The sequence below is a fragment of the Macrosteles quadrilineatus genome, unplaced genomic scaffold, assembly GCF_028750875.1.
Source record: "Macrosteles quadrilineatus isolate MER2022 unplaced genomic scaffold, UCM_ALF_1.0 Scaffold_8__2_contigs__length_117827958, whole genome shotgun sequence".
NCBI classification, from domain to species: Eukaryota; Metazoa; Arthropoda; class Insecta; order Hemiptera; family Cicadellidae; genus Macrosteles; species Macrosteles quadrilineatus.
The window spans coordinates 7,141,223-7,165,327 of record NW_026542601.1 but is presented as its reverse complement, the minus strand read 5'-3'; the positions used below and the strand labels follow the sequence as shown (position 1 = coordinate 7,165,327).

At 36.3% G+C, this 24,105-nt stretch overlaps 1 protein-coding gene across 3 annotated transcripts; it reads right to left on the bottom strand.

Moving 5' to 3' along the window:
• Positions 1-227: 227 nt before the first annotated feature.
• On the bottom strand, positions 228-23,825 carry LOC128999617 (chitin deacetylase 1). 3 transcript variants are annotated; one of them, XM_054426204.1, is made up of 6 exons: positions 23,698-23,825; positions 11,778-11,956; positions 4,895-5,044; positions 4,168-4,267; positions 2,030-2,351; positions 228-1,465 (listed from the first exon to the last, which is right to left on the bottom strand). In XM_054426204.1, the coding sequence occupies exons 1-6, from the start codon at positions 23,756-23,758 to the stop codon at positions 622-624; spliced, it is 1,656 nt and encodes a 551-aa protein (XP_054282179.1). In that variant the 5' UTR covers positions 23,759-23,825; the 3' UTR covers positions 228-621. The 3 variants fall into 3 exon arrangements, with proteins under 3 accessions (XP_054282179.1, XP_054282181.1, XP_054282180.1); XM_054426206.1 differs by having other exon boundaries at positions 228-1,450; XM_054426205.1 differs by having other exon boundaries at positions 11,778-11,952; positions 23,694-23,787.
• Between the last annotated feature and the right edge of the window lie 280 nt (positions 23,826-24,105).

Here is a 24,105-nt window from a genome sequence, read left to right as displayed (position 1 = left end):
ATTAAATACTCCTATTTCTTAGTTTGAAAAAAAAATTGCATATGGCTTGGTATAATAGCAACATGATTGGTTTTTATAATTTTGAAAATTTCCTTGGCTTTTAATTATTTTTTTTTTGTTTAGGAAAATGTGATAAAATAATATATAGTAATAACAAATTGGTCTTTAGCTATAAAATATAGGAACTAGGAATAAAAAATGAACACACATGAAACAAGACAACAAAAGAGAGTTTGGACGATTTTACTAACTATTAATTAGTGTAACATAGAAATGAAAATTGAATAATTTACACAAATATTTATAAAAAACGATTTCATTTTAAAATCACAATTTTAGTTGCAAGTGCGAAGCACGTTAACATTTGGCAAGTTGTAAAGTCTTGAGCTTGTTGAACGGCGGACCCGGCCGCGGCCTCCTAGACTTTGTACATTCGAAACAAGACTATAATTTACAATGACTCGAGCCCCACACTATCCTCTGTCCTTCGATCCCTTCGAGAAGAAAATTAAAATAAACAATCACAACGCACACGTCACTTCAGTCGTTCACGGGAGAAGAGTTTGAGTCCGAGGCGGGGCGGAGAGCACGATTTGATTCCGCACAGATGAGATCTTTGACTTAGAAAAACCCGTCTCCGGTGGGGTCGTTGACCCAGGGGTAGTTGTTGGGACATCTGACGCACGTCTGCAGGTTGATGGTCTCCCCGGGAACTTCCTTGGACGTGAGCTTGCAGGAGTGAGGAACCCAACAAGCCGGGTTTCCCTCAACCGCGCACTTTTCCCTCCAGGGCTCGAAGTTCTTCACCTCCGAGACTGTTCTGGGGTTCTGGATCCACTGGATGACTTGTGTCATCGTGACGAAGTAGACGTCGTTGTACTTCTCCAGCACCTCGTCGACCCAGTAGAGGAAGGCGTCCAAGTACTCGGGGTTGTTCTTAAGCCAAGCGGCGTGGAAATAAAGACCTAAGGGGGCACGATTCTGGTCGTAATGTCTGTCGAAGTTGTGGTTTAAGAAGTTGTAGAACTGGTCTCCCGACAAGATGTTGGAGCAGGAGTCGACCATAGCGCATCCAGGGAGGTACTCGTCGAAGTTGGGGTCCTCTCTGCGGTCGAGCTCGTTCATGACCATCTCCCAGACGGCGTGACTCCTGGTGGGGCAGTGCTGGAGATTGCCGTGACATCTGTGAGGCATGCGGAAGTACATGGTGTACGGCCAGAGAGGAGGGTTGCTGAGGGGAGCGGTGATGGTAGAGTCGTACAAGAACGCTTGCTCCTCCATCATGGTGAACTGGTTGTTTCCTCCCACCCTGAGGTAAGGAGCTCTCACTCCCACCACGCTGTTGTCGGTCAGATTAGCGTACTTCTCGGCAATAACCCTCATGCCAGCCATCTCCTTGGCCCAGTCGTCGACAGTAGCGTTGCTCCAGAACTGTTCTTCGTCATTGTGTCTGCAACACCCGTGACTATGAATAAGGATACAAACAGAGATTAATATTTGTTTTGAGAACCGGTGTGTCGTGTTAGTGACCCCAGAGGAAGAGGACGATCATCAGTCCTTTGTAACAGACAAAGAAACAAGCTTGCGACACAGATAGCAGCGACACACAGAGTTCAAGAAAGATTCCCCTCTATTAATTTACAGGAGAATTTGAATATTGAGAGAGTTTTTAGTTACAGAAGCATGATGAGTTTATTAAGTTTTACAAATGTGCGAAAAGTAATGAAAGCTTATAAGAGAAGAATTGGAAAATATTATTTTAAGACAGAAGTCAAGATTTCATGCCTCATTTACACTTATGTGATCGGTAATTGGTTAAACATTCACTCCTCGACCATGTTAACTCTGATCGTGGCCGTTCTTAAAACTGTAAAAACTGGAAAAGGCGCATTCAAGGAGTTTAAAGGTGACACGTGCAAATTTCATTTGAAATTCTCCAAGCTTTTTCATAGACCACGAAAAGTTTATTCTGTCACGAACAAACCTTTGAGAAAGGCCACCAATCAGGACTTTCCAATGGAGTACTCACGTGATGGAGTGTACAGCGATCTCGTGACCCTTCCTGTGCATTTCCTGGACAGCGGAGTAATTTGTGTACTTGTGAGACACAAAGAAAGTCGCCTTGATGTCGCAGCCGTTGGGGTTCTTCCTCTTACCATTGAACATCTCCTTATACAACTCGATGTTGTTGTTGTTGATGGCATCGTCAAAGGTGATGGTGATCATCTGAGGAACGTCCTTATAAGGAAGATCGCCCGGGATGGCTGTGCCATCCTCAGAGCAAAAGCAGTCTGGAAGGACACACACCGCTGGGTCGCACGGGGGTGCGCGGTTCGGGTCGTTGTCGTTATCTGAAAAAAAAAACGATGAAATAATCAGTGATATGATTGAGAAGTCATTGAGAAGTGGATAAATAATTTCATCAGGACCTTTTGAAAAACGTCCTGTCTTAAGGTCTAGTAGGGTAAGGCCATTAGTAAAACAAACTATCTGTTGAACAATTAAGTTCGTATAGTATACCTTGTCCAAGTGCAAAATACGAAAATAATTTATGTCTGATGTTGTAGATGTTGTGATGAAATTTGTTGATAGAATAATAATGGTAATGGGGCAACCAATCAGTTTATTCTGGAAAAGCCTTTCAGAAAGGCCTAAAATAAAACGATATAGATAGATAATTTACCATTACAGGAACATTTACGACTTGATACCGTGTATCTGAACATTTTATCCTGCTAGTTTCAATAGGATTTAATAAATTGCTTCACTTTGATACAACTCTTTTAGACACCTCGTATGGGCAATTAGCACCTGGTTAAAGATTGGAATCTCATCAAAAACCTTCTTTTCAAATTGTTCAAAGCAAATTGTTTTCGTTAACGCGTTTTCGTTGTTATTTCTCGAGTGGTTAAGAATCAGGAAATCGGTTGTATTTTTTATTTGCCACAAATCTTAACACACAGACTAGAGGCCTGTGGGTGCGGCACCAGTTATAGTCGCTGGCAAGGTGCCAGTCGCCACCTCACCAGTCGCAGCCGCTTTCCCTCACTTTCCTCGATCCACGCCTCGCATTCCGAACAATGCTGTTGCACCAATCCTCGGCCTTGAGCCTTAATCACTACATTTGTTATTTTAAGCTATGTCTCTGGCTTTACTTGTCACTGTTGACAATTACAACACTCGCTGCAGGTTTATGCTTGGGATTACCTAAGGATTTCTCCAAGGGATTTTGGGTTGGAAATTTTGGAATTAGCGTGTTATAATAGTGCGGTTGGTGAAGTTAAGCTACATAAAAACCCACTTCAAAGTCCTAATGGTCTTTGTGTAAGACTGCTATGTTTGATAAATTGGATAGTTTGGAAATATGTTATTATCTTTGAGGTTTTCCTGAAATGTTTTTCAATAAAGGCGGTTGAGTTGAGCAAAATGATGAGACATTAGAGAAACTTGTAGTAAATAGAAATGATGCACAGTAGTAAAACAAGTGTATTTTGTAATCTGTTACAAACTATGACAGATACAGGATTCATATTTAAAAAAATATTAGATTTTTAAGGTGAGTCACTGTCGTCTATTCATCCATCCACTGGAGTCATTTGACGTTCTATCGATTAGCACTGGGTGAGACTTCTGCAATTCACACGTAAATTCAAATTGTAACCTAGAAAATTCCAGCCTAAGTAAATCATCTCTATCGCAGCTGCATCCACAGCCTGGTAGGCCATTGGAGGTTGACTGGGTGTATTCATTAGGCACAAGCAAAAATTATCAATTTGCCAGAAACATAAAGAACACCGACGATTGACATAGGTGTGTTGCGATCCCGTTTTTGTGGTTGCATAACCTCATTGCCGCCAGACGCCCCGTTACGCAACGGCATCGATGGTAGTCAATCCCGTTCGTTTGGGAACTTGAGAATTTGTCATGCTAACGATATATTTCATTAAGAAAATTGGATTTTCAAGTATCGGGACGGAAGGTTGCGAAAATAATCCATACCTCGACTTCCTCAAGCGCCTGGCGGAAGACGGTGATTTTCATGTAACAAATATCCTGCAAGCCGTGACTTATCGGTTACCAGAGTGTTGAGCTCCTACTGTGTCTGCCCGAGTTTTATAATCTTCTATTTGAAGTATATTATAGAGTTGTTGAAAGGCTTTCACTTACCGCAAGTGTTTTCATCAGATCCGTCTGTGCAGTCCTTCTCTCCGTTGCAGAAGAGACCTCGCTCTATACAAGCGCCATCACCGCAAGCCAGGAACCCATCCTGACAGTGTAAAAGAGAACGATTTCAATGTGTACTATCACTTTAAATGTGCATTTTACCCTAGTAAAATACTGATTACTCCAACGTTTCATTGATTTGGGTAGATTTTGTTTACTTACGTAGACATTCCATTTCTAAAACAAACCGTAGACCGTTTTCAAAGAAACTACACAGTTGAATAACCCTCTTGGGAAGTGTGCTCTTAAGCTCTACTATCCCTTTGATTTTTTGATATTATAGTAGCTAAAGATATTTATTATATCTTTAAATGGTTGAACCAAAATAATTACATCATGTACTTTTATTGTTGGAAATCTTCTTTCATTTGCTAATTTAGTATTGTATAAAAAAGTTGCTAGTTTTCGAGTTGTTTACGAAAAACCTAAAAAGGACATTTAGAGCCCCCAGCGCCCTTAGCTCTACCCTCACCGGTGGGCAATTTTAGTATGTTTAAGGACCTTTCCAACTGTTCCAAATTTTGCTTAAATGAAATTTTCCTCTATACGATTGTTTTATTTGTTGCCTGAACTATTAGCTAGACTTAAAAGTTAAAAGTTGAAAATTATCATCCCATCTGTCTGACTTTCTTTTTTAGGAATCTTCTTCTAGTTTCAAAGTAAAACTAACCTGACAGAGGGGCTCGTCTGTGTACAGCAAAGGTTTGACTTTCCTCTCCTTGTTCTTTAGTTTGCAGTTCTTCACTGCACCCTTCCAGTCACAGGTTTGTTTTTCGATGTCGAAGAACAGACCTGCGGGACACCTGATGGCTTGCAGTCCCTAAAACAAAATAATAAACTTGTTAGCTTCCATAAATGAGAAACACAATACAATTCTCCGTGTAGGTAGTTGCGTAGGGTTGGAAACGATCACACTATGTATGACGTTACGAAAACATGGATACAAGGCACAAGTGTTCATGTATACTTTTGACTTCTTAGACCTGGTAACAGCAATCAAACCCAGAGGATTGCTGTCAATTACTAGTGTATTTGTTATTTGCAGGCCAACTAAGAATTTCTTTAAATAAGACTAATGGAAAATACAGTCTATATGTTCCAGAAATAAGTTTTTTTTTATCATTAACCACAGGATTCTAGGGTTTTAACAACGACTGTCTCTATAACGATTGTTCGTTTTCGCAACAGTATCCCAGTAACGGCTGTTCCTTTTAGAAACCGTATCCCAGCAACGACTGTTCCTTTTAGAAACAGTATCTCAGTAACAAATGTTCCTTTTAAAAACATTATCTTAGTAACGATTGTTCCTTTTCGCAACAGTATCCTAGTAACGGCTGTCCCTTTTGGAAACAGTATCCCAGTAACGACTGTTCCTTTTAACAACAGTATCCCAGTAACGACTGTTACTTTTAGCAACAGCATCCCAGTAACGACTGTTCCTTTTAGCAACAGTATCCCAGCAACGACTGTTCCTTTTAGAAACAGTATCCCAGTAACGACTGTTCCTTTTAGAAACAGTATGACAGTAACGACTGTTCCTTTTAGAAACAGTATCCCAGTAACGATTGTTCCTTTTAACAACAGTATCCCAGTAACGACTGTTCCTTTTAGCAACATTATCTCGGTAACGACTGTTCTTTTTCGCAATAGTATTCCAGTAACGACTGTTCCTTTAAGCAACTGTATCCCAATATAAATGCTTCTTTCAACTGCTGTTTCCCAATGGCGACTGTATATTCGTATAACTCCTGTCTATTTCAGTAGCAACTGTCCCTTTTAACAAATTTTCCTTTTAACAATAACAACTGTTCCTTTTAACAGTAACAACTGTTCCTTTTAACAGGTGTATCCCAGTAACAGCAGTATCCCAGTGATGACTGTTTCTTTTTATAAGTGTATCTACTGTTTACCTTATCTGAATGAGGACTGCCTATTTCAGAATGGTAAATACTGTTAATCCCAGAACGATAACGACTGTATCCCATTAGCGAAACAATGACTGTATCAAAGTAATGACTGTCCATCTCAGTAACTATTGTTTTCCAAGAAACTACTTTTTATCCCAGTAACGACTGTATCCCAGTAACGACTATTATATACCCCAATAGCGGCTGTTTCTCAGTAACAACTGTTTGTCCCAGTAACTTTTTATCCCAGTAACGGCTCCCAGTCTAGACTCCAGACAGTTACACAACGACCGAGGGTCACTGTGGAGGCCACGACCTTCGCGTAACGGTGCATCAGTCTTGCATTTCCTGTAGGCCTACCCTGGTCCTTAACTGGCGGTCATGCATTAATTGCGCCAAAGAGTCCCTTAATTGCGCCAAGCCCTCAAAGGGTCCGAAAAAATGTTCCTTAGTTGCGCCAAGCCCAAGTCAGGTAGGGATAAGTTGCTGGCAGAAGGAATGTCCTGGTTTACGTGTAATCCTAACTTATCCTAACCTATCCTAACCTATCCAAACCTAACCTAACCAAACCTAACCTACTCAATTTAAAGTCAAAGAGGGCCGCCACTTGGCTTAGTTAAGGAACGTATCGGGTGGCTCCCTTTAGTAGTTGGCACAATTCAAGATAAAGCTATTAACGTGATCATTAACATGCATTTTTACGTTTTAGGTATTAACTTAAAAACGATAATTACTTAGGGATGTACTATTTTCAAGCAAAGCTACGTCAAAACATGTAATAAAACATAAAAATGTCCCACTTTGCAGAAAGAAATTGCAAAAAGAAAAATTGCAGAACAAATACCGTATTTTTTATTGATTCTATCCTTCCTCCAATTCTACCTTCGGTACTCTTCATTAATTAGATTTTCGGTCATAAATACTGTCTTTTGCATCGTTTAGTTTTTGTCACAATAAGGTATCGTGTTCCTTTTTTAGCCATAAATATGGGTAATTATGATAATTTAGCTAATTCCCCCCATGGGGTGAAACGCAGAAGGTTTTTTAAAAATTATTTAGTTTTTACCATATTGAGGTCCTGTTTTCCTTTCATAGAGGGACTTTGCAACTAGCACAGCCAACACGACACTGTTGGCTCACCCACCTAATCTCTACTAAATGTAGTCATTAAAGTAACCAAAAAAGCACCAATTTCCCGCATCATAATGATAATATAAGTGTTGAGAAACAATCCTTGACATTTGAGAGCGGGGCTAAAAACGTAGTTCAAATGGCATTTCGGCGTGCATTTGAATTGAATGCTGCATTGTGAGTTGTGGTTATTGTTTGTTAAATTAATTTCTCCGTGGTGATTTTAGCATTGGGAGAATATTAAACATAACACAACACAAGTTTGAGAACATGTAATAGATAAAATTGAGGCGCTGCGATATACGATTTATCTATGCGAATGTATTAAATTACTGTAATTAAATTAGGGTTAATCAATAATCTGAATTTATTATCTGTTTAGTACTATTTATGACAATTGTATATACACTAAACGTACCAAATGTTTAGTTATTTTTATAAACGTAGTTCAAATAAACAGATGTAATTGCTAGTTCACGCATCATAAAACATTAATTGGATAGCATTGAATATTGGTCTAGTAAACAATACAATTCAATTTAAGTTTTTACATGAGACTAATAGTTTGGTATAGGAAAAAATGAGATAGCGTTACAATAGATTGTTCAATCGGTTGGTCCTAGGAACAAAATGGAGAATGAATAACAAAATTGATCTAAAGAAAATATATTCATAAAATTAAATAAAAGAAAGATAATTCAACATTATTGATTTTTGTAATTGGTTTTGCCAAACGCTTTAGGCGGTAATGGACATTAAAGTCACATTAAGGTGGGGATTACCAATGAGAAGTAAATCATTTCCGAAACTTAATTATTTATGAAACATGAGATTCTTGAACCCTCACGATGTTACCTTTAATATGTGTATCTTAATACTTAATAAAGCTTTCTGACAAGGAACTACTAGCACCAAAGGTTTTGTATTTTAACATTCATTTTTTTTACAGAGTCAGGTTTGTCATGATAGATTACATATTGAAATTCCTATTTGATTTGATTCCTATTTGAAACACCTTCATAAGAACCATCTGGCTAATATAGACCTACATTGGTAAAAATGGTAATAACCTATAAAATTCTCTAAAGGCAATTCCCATCTAATACTCTTTCGAATATTACTCTTGATAATTCCCTCTTGAAACTAGTTTCTCAAATTGTGACTAGCCTTTCGACTCCAACAAGGATGGAAAGACGACCTCTTCTTGTTCAGGATATGTTTACAAAGAGATGTGTAATTAACTAAAACAAGATGTTTACAGTCACCGGTCCCCAGGCGATAGGGATTATAGGTTTTCCAATGCCGCTGGAAATTCCAGAGTAGGGTTGGCGCAATACTGGATCACGTGACCTTGGTGACAGTTGCGCCATAGTTGTCTTTTTCTCCTCTTTAGATATCTATACAGATATCAAATCGAGCCTACGTATAGTTAGTTAAGATATCTTTATGATGGATTTGATTGGTTTAATTCCTAGAGGTATTGTGAGCTGATCGCAATATTCATCTCCTCTTGATGTTACTGTTCTCCTGATCTCCTTTTTATTTTACTTCTTTTTCTATTCCCTTATACTCTTAAACCTATCTGATGGTTGGAGTTTTAAGTCTCCTAAATGTCAAATAATGTTGACGATATTTCTGATTGATGTTTTAGTTTAATGTCAGAGCATGACTACAATGAAATTCACAAGCATAACACCAGGTCCGGTCTTCTCCACCTTCCTTGTCTTCTTCTCCCTCTTAGAATACGTTCTATACATTAGTCATTATGTGTAACTTGTGTCTTATGGTGAAAGATTACCATACTATCACTTATTGTCTACACAAGATCAATCTGTTACTCATTAATATGATAGTCATTCGTTATTTGTATAAGTGACCCTAGAAAAACGTGCAATACTTTAATAGGCCACTAATCCATTAAGACATGAAATAAAACCATGATATAGTAAAAGTGTTACGAAATTTTTACACGAACATTAATACAGGCTTTAATTGCACTTTATCTATTAACACAATGGTATTTGAGTAACTGAATTTTCATCCTTGTTCAGCAAACAAATACAAGCAAAGGTTGTGATTGGAATTTGTTATGTCAAAACCACAAGTTATGTGATGTCTAGGATGCTGCAAGACCGTAAGTGACCTTGGCAGCTGTTGCGTCAGACGTCTTCTTCTCTCCTATAATCACTTATCAAGCCACGTAACGCGATGTGATATGTGGCTATTGTCTATCTCTGCGGGGCCTCAGCTGTCTTATTGTCCTCAACGGTTATTATCCCACATGCTTTGTCTTCAGGTGGGCGCAAAAAGAAGTAGAATTCACTAGAAAGAAGCAGCAGAAGTCAGCTCTCCAGTGAGGAGGTTACTCTTGAGGAATGTCATACGGATGTTTTCACTCGACTTTAAGAAAAGCTACGTCACTAGTTGTGGATATATCTAAACCTAAAAAAGTTGCGGGCTTAGGTAGGAATTAAATACAAAAAACTCACAGCTGCAGGTGCTAGGTTCTTTTACTCTCTGCCAAAAGACCTAGTGGCAATAAAGAATGCAGAGATCTTCAAAAAGAAATTGAAGGTGTATTTAATTTAAAAAAAAATCATTATACTCTTTCAGTGAACATTTTTTATAACTATTTTTTTGATTTTAAGCTACTGACGCTATGCTGTATTTATTAATGTATAAATCATGAATAAAGGATTCCTGATTCTGATTCTGATTGGCGCACAAACAAGCAGAGGATGCTATAAAAATGAGTCTAGTCAAAACTTCAGCCCTATCTTGTAGTGTCCCTCTTGAGTATTAATAATTCTTACTGTTTTTCTTATGTTTGTCCTGATATTCATATGAACGCGTGTGTTTAATTTATTATTCATGTTTACGAAAATCAAATGAAGTGACATGATATCCAGTGCTAAGTAGGCTGAAGATGACTATTACTGTTGTGAAAACTAGTTACCCGACTGTGACATTCTGTATTGCATGAATGCAGATACATGCACGATATTTTAGTTGAGAGAAGATGTAGAGAATGCCTTTTCAGAGTATATCGTCTCAATATGTTGCTTAATAACTTAATATTCGAGAACATATGTCAGCCAAATTGTTAAAAACGTAAACTTTCAAATCTGTAGTTTCCTGGTTTGAACCTTAACGGAATAAACTCTGGGCCACATGCCATTTTCCACCGAGCATCCAATTAATAATGTCTTCTAACGAAAAAATCTTAAAAATACTATTGCCGTATGAAAATACGCCAAAACTCAATAATATGACCGTAAGCTGTCTATGAAAAACACTGGTTTTTATTTCTATTTTAATTTCGCTTTCAAAGTGCTAGATGATCGAGAGTTTCATGCTTTCATGTTTCTCAAGACATACTATTATACTTTCACTCACATGTTCTACGCGCGAAATTTAATGTTCATGCACACTCGTTCCGCTTTGTTGTTTGTAAACACAAAGATATTTAAATGTCCATGAAATAACAAATGTCTCAATGTTAAAATTGTATGATGCGAAAATTAATTGAAAAGTGCATGAGTACTCAGCCAAAACGAGATAAAGAAATTATTAAGACACTAGTTATTTGTAAATTCGCATAGTTAGAAACCAAAAGTTCATCTCTCTGACCTCCTATTGTTGAACCTCTGACAAAATCTTGTTCTGACTACGTTACTGTCTGTCGTACTGATTTTCTTCATTCACAAACTTTGTAGAGTATTATACTAACGTAAAATATTATCAACGACAGGCAAGCAGCTATAGTATCTTAACCAAAATAAGAAAAGATACTGTCGGCTGGACGAGTTGCCATTAGAAGCGTTGTTCCTAACTAAGATGTTTCAATAGCCAGAAAAATTAAAAGGCAATAATCAATAACAGCTGGGATCATTTATTTATAAAATACATTTAAAATGAGTATGGGATTTTTGACTGCTTCGTGCTTTGTGTAGCTTTGTATCTGACTCAGAACTCAAATTATTTTTAAGCCAGCATCATAAGGTATTCATAAGGGATCATAAAGGAATAAGGGCAGCTTGGATAACTCCTGCTTCAAACTATGAAGGCCCTTTAAATCTCCCCATCGGTAAAAACAGGCGTTAAAGTCTCTCACGGATGAAGTATCAAACCATCCCTTTAAATCTCTCCATCGGTAAAACCAGACGTTGAAGTCTCTCACGGATGAAGCATCGAACCATCCCTTTAAATCTCTACATCGGTAAAACCAGGCGTTGAAGTCTCTCACGGATGAAGCATCAAACCATCCCTTTAAATCTCTACATCGGTAAAAGCAGGCGTTAAAGTCTCTGTCGGATGAAGCATCAAACCATCCCTTTAAATCTCTCCATCGGTAAAACCAGGCGTTGAGGTCTCTCACGGATGAAGCATCGAACCATCAGAAAGCTACTGACATTTGAATAATCAAATTTATTTATTATGTATTTATTAAAAGCACAATGATCAACGACAGCTTAAAAATGGAGAAAATGCTTGAAAAACGTGTAATGTACTCACCGACGATGTGCACTGGATCACATCTCTGCAGTTATCGCCCTCTCCGGCGACCAACCTGAACCACTCCCCGGCATCCTTGTCTTTGCAGAGTTCTGTCTCAAAGCTCTCTTCTTTCTTGGTCGTCGTCTCGTCGTTCTGCTGTTGCCTCTTGACTCTTCTAGGGGCAACCAAGGCGCTACCTGAAACCAAAATGGTATTGTAAGACAACCTTTAAGAGCATGAACGACAATTTTCAAATATACCAGCTGAAATGTTGAGAATGCGAGTAGTAATCAGGACCCCCCAAAAAAGGTGATAAGCTGTCTATCAACTATTCGTGTAACTACTCCAACAATGTAACATCTCCTACAGAGGTGGGTGGAGGGGGGGAGGGGTGTTAAGATGTAATGTGTGTTAATCTACATCCACCCTGGAGTTGTCGGCAATGAGGTCGGCACAAGTGTTGTTGCATGGAGTTACGACATGTTAACAAGACATGTTTCTACATTCACTTTGCGTGTGTCTTGTTTACTCAATAAACTTTCTCCTCGGCGTTTTAGGAGATGAATTAATACATATTTGAAGAGGTTATAAGACCGTTTTAATGATTAGGTTTCTTTGAAAATAGCTTATTCCAGTTTAACAATTTGTAAATTTGAGGGTTTGTTGATGTAATTGTAAGTCATCTGAAATCCCGTAACTCTTTACACCCTATTGGCAAGTATACGGAACAATGTAATAGGCTAATATGCAAAAACCTTATGCTTCAAGCTTGTGGTTTTAAGAACGAAATAGTTTTTTAAAAAATATTTTACTTTGATCACTCGTTTAGGTTGTTCTAGATTTTTTATTCCGTAGTTCTTTACGCCTTAACGGTAAACCATTGGACTCATATATTTTAATTAATATGTGACAACACACCTACAATACAGCTTAGAGACATCTTCTGTAGACACTACTTTAGAATACAAAACTTAAACATCTCGATCTGATTAAACAACTGAAACTTTTGTCCAATTTACTGTTTTTAACGTTTATACAATTTAAAACTTTATAAATTTATATTAAAGACAATTATCATAGAACTTGTAGCAAGAGTAGTATGTACTGTAATCAGGCATAATATTGCAATACGATTGGTTCTTAGGTATTGGTTGACCGTGTTGATATTGGTCAATGAAACAGTGTCAATGAACATTGGATTTTTTGTGACATAATTTTTTAGTGGATTTTCCTCCAACTTATCATTAAAGAATTGTTTGTGAATTTAAATAAGGGCCCTCAATAGTATGTTCATCAATATATTCTTCCTACTAACAATATTCTAAACAATCTTTAATTTTATGTGTCCTAATAAAAAATAAAACTGTAGGCTACGTATATCAAACTGCAATGAACATTCTTCTGGGTATTTCAAGTACTTTTGTTCCTAATACATTTAAATCCACGACATTTTACTAAACAATAACATTTTACGATTAGTTTTGCTGAACTGCTATCACTCTACAGGTTGACCTTTAAAATTAATTTCTGAAAGCAAAATAAGGGGTTGCCTTCATATAAACCTCGTGTATAACATGTCTTGAGACAAAACTTAACTAATTCAACCATGCGTAAAAGCTGTTTTTGAGTTTAGGTGGTTTGAGGGAAACTTCAATGATTATCCAATATGAAAAGAATGTTCATAGTCGGCACAGGACACATTATACCACTTATAAAACTACAAAAATACACGTTTTCTCAATTTAATTACATTTTCCCAATTTTTTAAATATTTTTCACTGAATGGTTTACACCTTGGGGCCGGCGAAGCGTGTATTTCGGTTCAGTGAAGTAACAAGGTGAAAGCCCAGTCTGGAGGTTCACCAATCAAACAACTTTCCAATGTTTGCGACATTTCCACCCCTCCCCCACCCCACCAGGACATTTCTTGTAACAAAATATAACAATTTGCATTCATTTTGGTTCAATGATTAAGTTAGATCTGTTGGTGGACGATTTTTCTACATCTAAGATCAATAACTGATGAAATGCAATAACTGTTGGAACTAATCTTCAATTTGTTATTTCAATAATGGCCGAAGAAAGAATCAATTTCTATCAATATCAATGCAGTTACGGACCAACTTTATAAATTCCTCTTTTCCAAGCTGCAAACGAAGTATTTATGAATTAATTAGAACACTAAATACAAACAAGATTTAACCATGAAATGCAAACATTTTGTAAAAAGAAGTAAAATAAAATAACAGAAATGTTGGATGAACAGATAATTACCATCTGAGGAACAAGTATTCTTTTACATCAACAAAGTATTTTTTAATCCAATGACAAAACAAAGCATCCGAACGCAGTAGCTAAAACTGCTTGTATGTGGATGCGCAAGAGCGGATTGCACTGCTTTGCAATTAATTGTATGGATAAGGAAAGGAATTTACTTAGAAATAAAGAGGCCAAGAGTGCAACCTTCGACAACCGGTAGAAGCCATCTTGCTTGTGTCCTTGACTGGAGATGATCTGAGAACAACAACTAACCTCACTCACAGTGGCCACGGGAGATTGGAGATTGTCTATCAGGAACTGTCTCGCTCGATAGTGATTGATGATCTGGGACCACAGGAGTCGATCATATTTGAGGATCAGATGATAAAGCAAAGAAGAAACCCTGACAAAACTTTAAATCGGGATTCGGTGATTGAAAATTTATTGTATAGTAGAAACTTTGTGGTTCATAAATCAGGATCAGATAGTCTGAGAGCAACGAAACTGGAGATTACGATGCTTAGGGAATACATTTCCCACTTGGGATTGTCTGACTGAATTGTTTAAGATTGGCTATCAGTTTTGACCATAGGTAAGAACCAAATTATGTGCAACGCTACGTTAACCAGGGACCTATTATGGTGGACGATAGACAATCGGTTGCCTATTAGTCAGCCTGGCTCAATAATGATGTGTTCAGAGAATCACAGGTTAGGATCAGAAAAGTTGAGATCAACAAAACCTTACATAATATCAGACAGTGTCCAAGGGGGGGGGGGATATTGGATGGTTAGTTTTCTATTAGGAACTTTTCGGCCCAATGACCAGGTCAACCATGCTGGTCAATAAAATGATCTGAGGACAACAATCTATTCTCACAATGACCACCTGAATTTGAAATTGGATGATTGGCTGTCTATAAGGAACAGTATTGTGTGACTCAATAACGATCATTGATGGATCTCAGATTTTGATTGCAGTATGGTTAAGACCAAGACTATAAGTAAACAACAATATAACCCCACAAAACGGGTACCTAAGACACCACGACGATCTTTTAAGTGTCGAAAGATTACTCGTTGGTTACTGAGTTAGCCTTATCATATTCAATGATGTTTTTAATAATGATAATCAATGCTAGAGAGGATAACCAAAGGTTGTTTGATGAATCAGGGAACAGGTTAATCACATAACATTATCAAACCGTTACTAGAGGCTCAATAATGACCAATGTCAATGATCAGATTTAAAACTCTATTAAAGAACTTGCGGTGTCTTGTTTGATTTAGATACGAAAATGGCGTTATTTAAGTTTGAGACAAGTATCTTTCTTAGTTTGGGACATAGTATGTATTTTACTGAAGAGTTACAATACTAAAGCAGTTTATTGTTTAATGTCCGTGCATACAATGCAATAGAAGTGCAAAATCTACTGTTTCAAACTCACTGTGATATCAGGAATGCTTAATTGTGCAGCTTTTTTTGACATATTTAAGTGTTTACAATAATGTATAAAACATCATTAACATTAACATCGAGTCACTTTGTGGTTTTAAAACCAGTTGTTCCTCGTCACTCGTTCCTCCTGTTAAGTCATTGTACAACCGGACTGGCGGGTTCAAACTGTGACCTTTGACACATGGAACTTTACACAATCAGCTGTAACAGGTTGGATTATGTCTCGTACATATATTATTTCAGAAATGACCTCATTGCATCATTATGTTACTTTCAGGGTTATGGTTTGGACAAAACTTCAGTGTGAATTCGTCAGAAATAGGTTGTAATTACAAACATATTTTTACCGTATGACTATTGATTTATTTTGACATATTCAAAGAATTTCAACATCAAATTGTTTCTTAAAGGGGCGTATTCTGCATTTCCGTAAGCGTTAAACTGAATATTACCAGCAATTAACTACTAATTATTATTAATAGATCCAAACGAACCAGCCATCAATGCATACCACCCATAAATATAGCAAATTAAATTCATATTACCTATCTATAAAACCACGGAAAATTAAAATCTGAGAGAGAAATATTCAAAAATGAAATGAAATTAACTTACTCTTTTCCAAAATTAGTTTGATAAGAAATATTCAAGATTTGTAGTACAGTATAATGTATTGAAACGACACTAAAAATTTCCTTGGCTATAAAGTTTTCCCAAAACTCCAATTAGTAACATTTATTTTTGTCACAACCTTACGAATATTTAAGAATTGCAAGAAATCAGAGACCAGTATTGTTGAAAATGTATTTCTTGTTAGCATGTAATGGTAGAATTCTTATAAGTTTGCTATTTTATATTCTTTAATCGATTTCCACGGGTTCAAACAGTGTTCTAGCTCCAAAAAAGGTTTTCAATGGTTTCCGAGTACCAAAAACGTGGCGAGGTTGGAGGAAATTTTATTTGTATACAAAGAGCATGAATTACAAATCGTCAATCCTAAGGAATCTGAGATTTCTAAACACACTCAAAGGCTTCTCAGTAACAAACGAGAAACTATTAATAAATAATCCACCCAAATACATCAAAATGGTTCCTGAAAAACGTATACAAATTGGCATGCACAAAGAAAGTACTCATGTCCAAAGACATTTTGAGGTTTTTGAGTAATTAATCAAATCTTGCAGAATAGAAAACTGAAAGATTATTCGGTCTAAAATCTAGTAAAACCATCCTAAGTAGCCCCAAGATTATTACACCAAAGGATTAAGAATATACCAAATTACCAATATGACAAATTACATTAAAGGCTTGTTGCTTATATTTTCGGGTAGTAATTAAATGTGTCACGAATAAATTACTGAAAGGACTCTGTTAGAACATATACTACTCATAAGCACCTGACTAGTGAACCACTGAAAGCAAGAGGGGGCAAGTCTATCAGTTGGGTAGGTGAAAGTAAAGAAGAACCAGACTTCTACTACCGGTTTGCCATGACGTAAGCGACTTCGACTAATATTTTGATTTGCTGTTATTGAGAACAAAAAGGTTTTGAAGACTGGAAAGCTGTGGATTTCCTCTATATTTGGGGAGTTTGCCATACATTCACACGATTTGAAAAATATATGGATACTTAGACATGTGGTGGGTGCATGTTGTTAAATAATCGTTTGGGAATCCAAAGCTGACTTGTTGTAACCTAAACAAAGTTAGAAGTGGTATTTAAATATTGTCCCGACTTCAGATGTACCTGATTACTTCGTATTAGGCATTGACTAAAGAAAAACCCGTCACTAAAGATTGATAAGTTTGATCATGTCCATTTTAGCGAATGTCCCATATAGGATAGAAGCTATTACCGTAGGTCTCATGGTAAGACCTGGACCCGGTACAGATTTACTTTTTCGTTTTGATGTCCCGAGTAGCCAAAAAACACAATCCGTTCAAATTCATATGTATGTGTTCGATAGCACGATAAATCGAGCAAAAATGATCCGCGTTTGATGCAATTTGGTAAAAACGTGTAAACCTACGTTTATTCTAACGAGTTCGCGAACCAGCATAATCTGACTATGGGAACGGGGCATTACAGGGGGATTCATGGGGTAAAATTGTTGTTTCTTATTTTTGACCCTCAAAACATAAAATTTCCCAATTTCTCTCTAAAAAATTTTGAAGAGCTTAAAAAACAAATAACTTAGTATATTGAAGTGTTTGTATTCTGTAATTTGTTACGGAGAAAATTCAAAAGATTATAAATTTAAAATTCCCATGTTATTCTTATTGAGAATAAGTAATCTGTTGTAGTTTGCTTGTTTATGGATGTGTTTTGATCAAACTTGGAAAATTCATTTATTTTAGACTAAGCTATTAATATTTTACCAAAAACACACTTTAGTGCCCTCCCTGTAGCAGAAAACCTAGGTTCTCGTAAAATGTTATGTTATTGAAATAGATTTAATTGAAAATCTCAGGCAAATGGAAATTCACTTAGTCTGCAGGTTTGCTGCGGTGGGGGTGTTTATATATAGTTTGTAAACCAACTTTACGTTTAGTTTGTTACTTCAAGCTACGTGTCATTAGTTGAAAGCTGTAAAATAATGTTACGTAAGTGACATATTGAGGTAAAAATGGTTTATTGGTAACACAAGTTTTTATAAATACTGTTAATCATCATGATTTTATTTCACCCAAATTTTTGTGATATAGCTAAGATTGAAAGACACAGAATGACTCTCACAAAGATTTGAACGCAAAAGTAAGTTAAAACTCGAGTTTTGAGCAAAGATATCAAGCCAAACTCATCTTAACCCCGAGCCTCGCTCTTTCAGGGTACAATATATCATATATTTAAACTGTTATAAATAAACAGAAGGCCACATGAGAACAATTTCCCAGTTTAGATGTGAAAGTCACAAACATGCCTGATTATCTAGGAAGTCGTACAGATAAATGATTCGACAAATATCGTAGACGAGGTACAAAATAACGTGAATAACAGTGTTATTCAACCCTAGGCCTCACAAGATGACTTTGTTTTGGCTATTTTGTCATTTTATGTCGATGGCGAGTAGACAGTCAAAGCAACTCTAAGGCAATAGCTCAAGTGTAAAACAAATCTTGGGCCATAAGATAAGCCAGCAAGAATTAAAATTGTCATCCTTTTCCATTCCGATGCAATAGACCAAGATTATGACAGATTTTCAGTATCTACTCTAATACAAGATTTCAAATCTTCAGGACGTTGGTTTCTACTCTAGAACAGAAATTTAATTCTCTGGGGATTTGATGGATTCTACTTCGAGAGAAGAGATGAAATCATTTAAGACAAAAGGTAAAATCTCTTATGGAAGTTGATGGTTTTGGCTTTAAACAAAAAAATATCTCTGGTATCGTAGTTTTCCACTTTGGAACAAGAATTCAAATATATGACCGGTCGTCGATTGCTACCGTAAAACAAGAGCTTTAATTCTCCAGTAAAGAATCTTATAAAATTTGTAAAATCTCTGAGGAGTCGTTGGTTTTAACTCTTAGGCAATTGTTTACATCTCTTGAGGATTATACTCTGACCCGAGAACAAAAAACTACCAAATCTACAGCTCTACTTCAAGGCAAGAGCCCAAATCTTTGAGTAGCAGACAGTTTCTAATCCAACACAAGAAATCAAGGCAGGTATCTCTTTGATTTCTACCATAAGGCAAGAGCTCAAATTGCTGAGTAGTAGTTGATTTACATATCAATATAAGAAGTCCATTATTAACATAGTAGTAAGCTTTATTGTAGGATATGAGCTAAGATCCCTGATTTTCGTTTGTTTCTAAACGCAAGAGCTAAAATCCCTGAATAGACGTTGGTTTCTACTATAAGGCAAGAGCTCAAACCTTTGAGAAGCCGGCAGATTCTACTCTAAGGCAAAAGCCAAGATCTCCGAGGAGTCAACAGTTTCTACTCTAAGTCAAAAGCTCAAATCTCTGAGGAGTCGACAGTTTATACTCTAAGGCAAAAGCTCAAATCTCCGAGGAGTCAACAGTTTCTACTCTAAGTCAAAAGCTCAAATCTCCGAGGAGTCAACAGTTACTACTCTAAGGCAAAAGCTCAAATCTCTGAGAAGTCGTCATCCACAGTTTCTACTCTAAGGCATAAGCTAAAATCTCCGAGGAGTCGACAGTTTCTACTCAGCTTCTCAAGGTCGCACTTTCCCAACTACAATGGCTAATCACGAGGAGATTGCCGACGGCGTTTTGCAATCTCTCTGAGAATAATCTCCATCCTTTCTCACGAGCGAGCAGAGTCATTTCGCATTCAGCTTATGAATTCTACATTACTTTGTAGAAAGTTAGTAAAATATCACCGCGTTCAAGTAAAGGGAGTGCATATTCAAATACAACGTTGTTTACTGTATCCATAAAAATAATCGGTAACCATAAAAAGGCTGATGTGTAATTAATCATTTTCGGGAGTAAGTGTGAACCATTTTATTGTTATTGAAGTCGTCAAGGGGTTTCTTAATATTTTTATCACAATAAATAGACAAATTAAACATAATAGTTTCATGGTTAGATGAATAATGATTCCAGTGTACTACTTGTAAAACGATTATGGTAGGATGCTTCTGTGAGATCTTTACTGTCCTTTATAAATGTTTATACCATCGCTGAATATTAACCATCGTGATCTCTAGGCCTTTTATGGAAGGTGGTAAAGACTTATATCGTCGTAACAATAAACATGCTAAGGAACTTCCCATTAAAAGAACAAATTGTATTCATTTTACTAACCTGAACAAAAATGGATTGAGCTTTGCAACAATTTTTCACAAATTGATAAACGTTGTACTGGTTAAGCTACAAATAAGTATGAAGCAATAAAATTATTACAGTTTTAACATAAACTGGAAGGTTTTTTTAAAACTGTATATATTTATATTTTCAACGGGAAACATCCACTACAATTAATACAATTTGTTCATATAAATATACTTTATAAAGGACAAATACTGACTTTGTATTGTCTATATATATGACTTGATTATTTATCTAATAGGATTTATGACAAAGCTTGTCAAAAGCTATGTAGTAAAAATAATTTTTGCCCATACTAGTTTATCTAAGCCTTCGACTCCTTAAAGATTGTGTCTTTAATTTTCCTTTAGCCCTGGAGAAAAATGGTAGATTCAAAATCATTAATTTCCCTCTCAATTCATCGAGAGTAAAAAAACACCCTTTAAAAAAACTGCAATGAGGTAGTCTTTGGGGCACCACTCAAGAGATTTCTAGAAATATCATGTTCTAGACATGTTTCAAAAGAAAATGTTTGGAATGTTCTTCAGGCTACATACACGGTTTGTTTACGTGTGGTATTTCATTTTAACAAACGTTCATCATTAATTTTATTCGTTTGTTTGACATATTTGACTATCCGTCTAATGCTTGATTGGTTGGATTCAATTTTATTGTTGAAGCTGTAGGTAATTTGCCAACTAATAGCTACACGGACCTTGGATACAGGCTAAAGGCTCATTATAAACGATGAGACCATTTTGTGTTTCATTTACGATTGTTGTTTAATTATATTCCTCCAACATTTGAATCTGAAGATAAAGGAATCAGAGACTTGAATAAAGACAAAACTTCAAGTCTTTAGAAGATTAGAAGTTTCGATAAAAGACTTAATATTTTCAGATTTGATAAAGTAATAGTATGATAGAGTTAATTAACTGATTAAATTGTTTTGAATCATCCCCCCCCAGATTCTTTCACCGTAGGTTTGTCCATCTAAAACAGCAAAATCACGTGGTTCTCGGAAATTCCTCAACTATTCAGCCTCCCTTTTTCAGTTTTCCTTATTTACGTTTGAATCTGTTAGATAAAGTTACATTATAATAGTTAATAGCGACGATGGTCAATATAATTATAAGTTAGATAAAGTGAAGGTTAGGCTATGTAAAAATAAGCAAGTTTGTTTAGTCACCCAAGGTAACATTGTTGTAAAACATTAAAAATCCTTCTATCTTATAAACGACATTAATTAGGTGTTACGGGGATTGTCTGTGAAATACCATATCTACAATGGACTAAACTAAATAAACTAAACACCCCTATGACCCTTCGCTCTCTGATCCCTCTCCTCTGCGCCTTAAGCGACTCCTCTTTGCCTCTTGTCAAGAAACTACATTACAACTACATTTCAACTAGGCCTACATGTCCTGAGTTGAGTTGTGAACTAATGTTAAAAAAATTATGCACACCAACCGTAAAGTATTACTGTTAAATCAAGTTAATGAGTGAATGTGAATAAAAGATGTCTAAGTCAACAGGATCTGAAAAGTAATTGATTCACCCTGCCAATATAATATTAATATACTGTTATAACATGGAAACTTAGAAGGCCAATGAGGCAGAGCCCTAATCGAATTTCAAACACTTCTTAATTTGATGGCAAATCTACGTGCCACGACCTATCCAACGATACCTTGGCCTTGGTGATCGATTGCGTCAGCTTCAAAACAATTATCACAGAATTATGTTGCCCTATTAAATAACCAATATAATAAGATGGATAGATGGATACAACACCATTCTCTGATAGAAGACCTATTTGTCTTTTCAATTTCATTAGTTGATTTTGTTACTGAGGAACAATCGTCTAATTTATCAAGGGGATTTGGAATAAGGGGGTTTAACACTGTGAATTGCACTACTGTGGTTAATGTCTGGGGAGTAACCGGTTCGATTACCGGCATATCCTTAACCAGCTGACGAGTTTTCCCCCAATAGAAGTGTTTAAGATTGTTTTATTTTAACTGTCGCATAAAACGTAAAAGACAATAGTCGACACACGGCAAGAATTGCCACGTTACTTAGGCTTTCAAGAAATACAAAAGGTAAAGCTGTTCAGGAATGCATTAAATAACCTGAAAGGTACAATGGTAATATAATCCTGGACCGGCACTTATATCACTAGAATGTTCTGAGGTATTCCGGAATAACCCAGGTTACGCAATTCAGAATACATAATGAACCGACCAACCTGTTCCGGGCTTAAAAAGTTTGATGTCCTCAAATAAAGTATACTGGGTGTGTAAATTTATGGGCCTTCACCTTTATTATACAGGATTTTATTTTTGTTAAAAATAAATAAAAAAATGTATTGTTTAGAAATTAAATTATTTAGAGCTTTAATGGTAAGATATAAGACACGTAAGCTTGACTATCCTCCAAAAGAAATTTCAAAACCAACTTTACTGGTACACCTTAAATATTTTCGTAAGTTTTAGTATCATCGTCCATGTTATAACGGTATAATGAAGTAACGTCAAGAGGAATAAATAAATACTGTTAATTCGAATCAAGAGGTTACAGTGTTTTAAAGTAGATAATCAAGTTTACCACACCATGGATGGAAAATGCCTCATTCCAACAAAATAAACTTTATTCCCTTTAAATACCTTTTACCCACCAGTTAAAACTCAAGCTGCTAATCAAAATCTGTTTCTGTAATGATAGGGCTACGAAGTAACGAATGTTTAAAGAAAATAAACTGTTCAATAACATATAGTTTGAAAATGGCTTCTTCCAAATTGTTTCTTAAAAAAAACAACCCGAAAACCACTAAAGTACTCCTAGTTGGTTAACTATTATACTTTAGGAACCGTAATCTGCGAGTGGTTTTTTATGCGTGTTTGTATTACATCTACAAATGTACAATTAAATACTCTTAACCACGCAAATTTAATCCCCAAATATTAAAGGTATCTTTCCACTATAACACTAGTTGAAACAACTGATGTTGAACTATCTTTCTCCGTTTATAACCTATCCTAACCTCTCAACACACAACGACCAACCAACATACACCAATTCTTGTATACAAGAAGAAAACTTGTCTTGAAGTGTAATAGTATTCCCAATCAATATAATACCCCAAAAAGTTCCTTTAAGGTTTGAGGTTTTTGTCGAAGCAATCTCAACACCTAGAAGCATTGGTCACCAATGCATTTACAAACGATGTTTAACCGAAGACAATTCCAAACTTTTACCGTAAAAACTAACTCCTCTTACCCTAATTCCCCTTATTCCTCTCCCCATATCATAAAAACTTCTATATAGGCCTATACCTCACAACCTTACCTTCCTGATCCCCAACTACCCTAAAAAGATCCAAAACGCCCAAAAGCCTACACCTAATTAGTCTAATTAGCAATTAAATGTGATAATTGACTTACCGAAGTGGACGACACCGCTCAGTAACGCACATAACACTAGATGTTTCCACACTACGGCCATGACGATAGCACGGCACTGCACTGTAGTGACTGGCGCGGCGCTGTCTTCTGGCTTATATATGCGGCCTACATCTCAACCAGGAGAAATCCGCCGTGCGCGCTCCCGCCGACTCATTTATACTTTGGGTGCCATTTTTTTTATTAATTTTTTTATTTCACGAAAATTTTTATTTCCAATATAATAGTACTTTTTATATAATCCAACCCGCTGTTCATGCTACAATTAATTTTGTGTTTAATCCTGTTGAGATGATCTTTTTTACCCATTGATGAATTTGGATATTTTTATCACGTGTTGAGACGCCGGTTAAGATGTGTTAAGACTCGGTACTTCTTCCTTCATACATG

Excerpts from the sequence above, each read along its gene's own strand:
- LOC128999617 (XM_054426204.1), bottom strand. The coding sequence starts at position 23,758 with ATGGCCGTAGTGTGGAAACATCTAGTGTTATGTGCGTTACTGAGCGGT. Across the intron at positions 5,045-11,777 it reads TGATCCAGTGCACATCGTCG|GGACTGCAAGCCATCAGGTG; the intron begins GTGAGTACATTA and ends ATTTTGTTTTAG. Across the intron at positions 1,466-2,029 it reads ATCGCTGTACACTCCATCAC|TCACGGGTGTTGCAGACACA; the intron begins GTGAGTACTCCA and ends CCTTATTCATAG.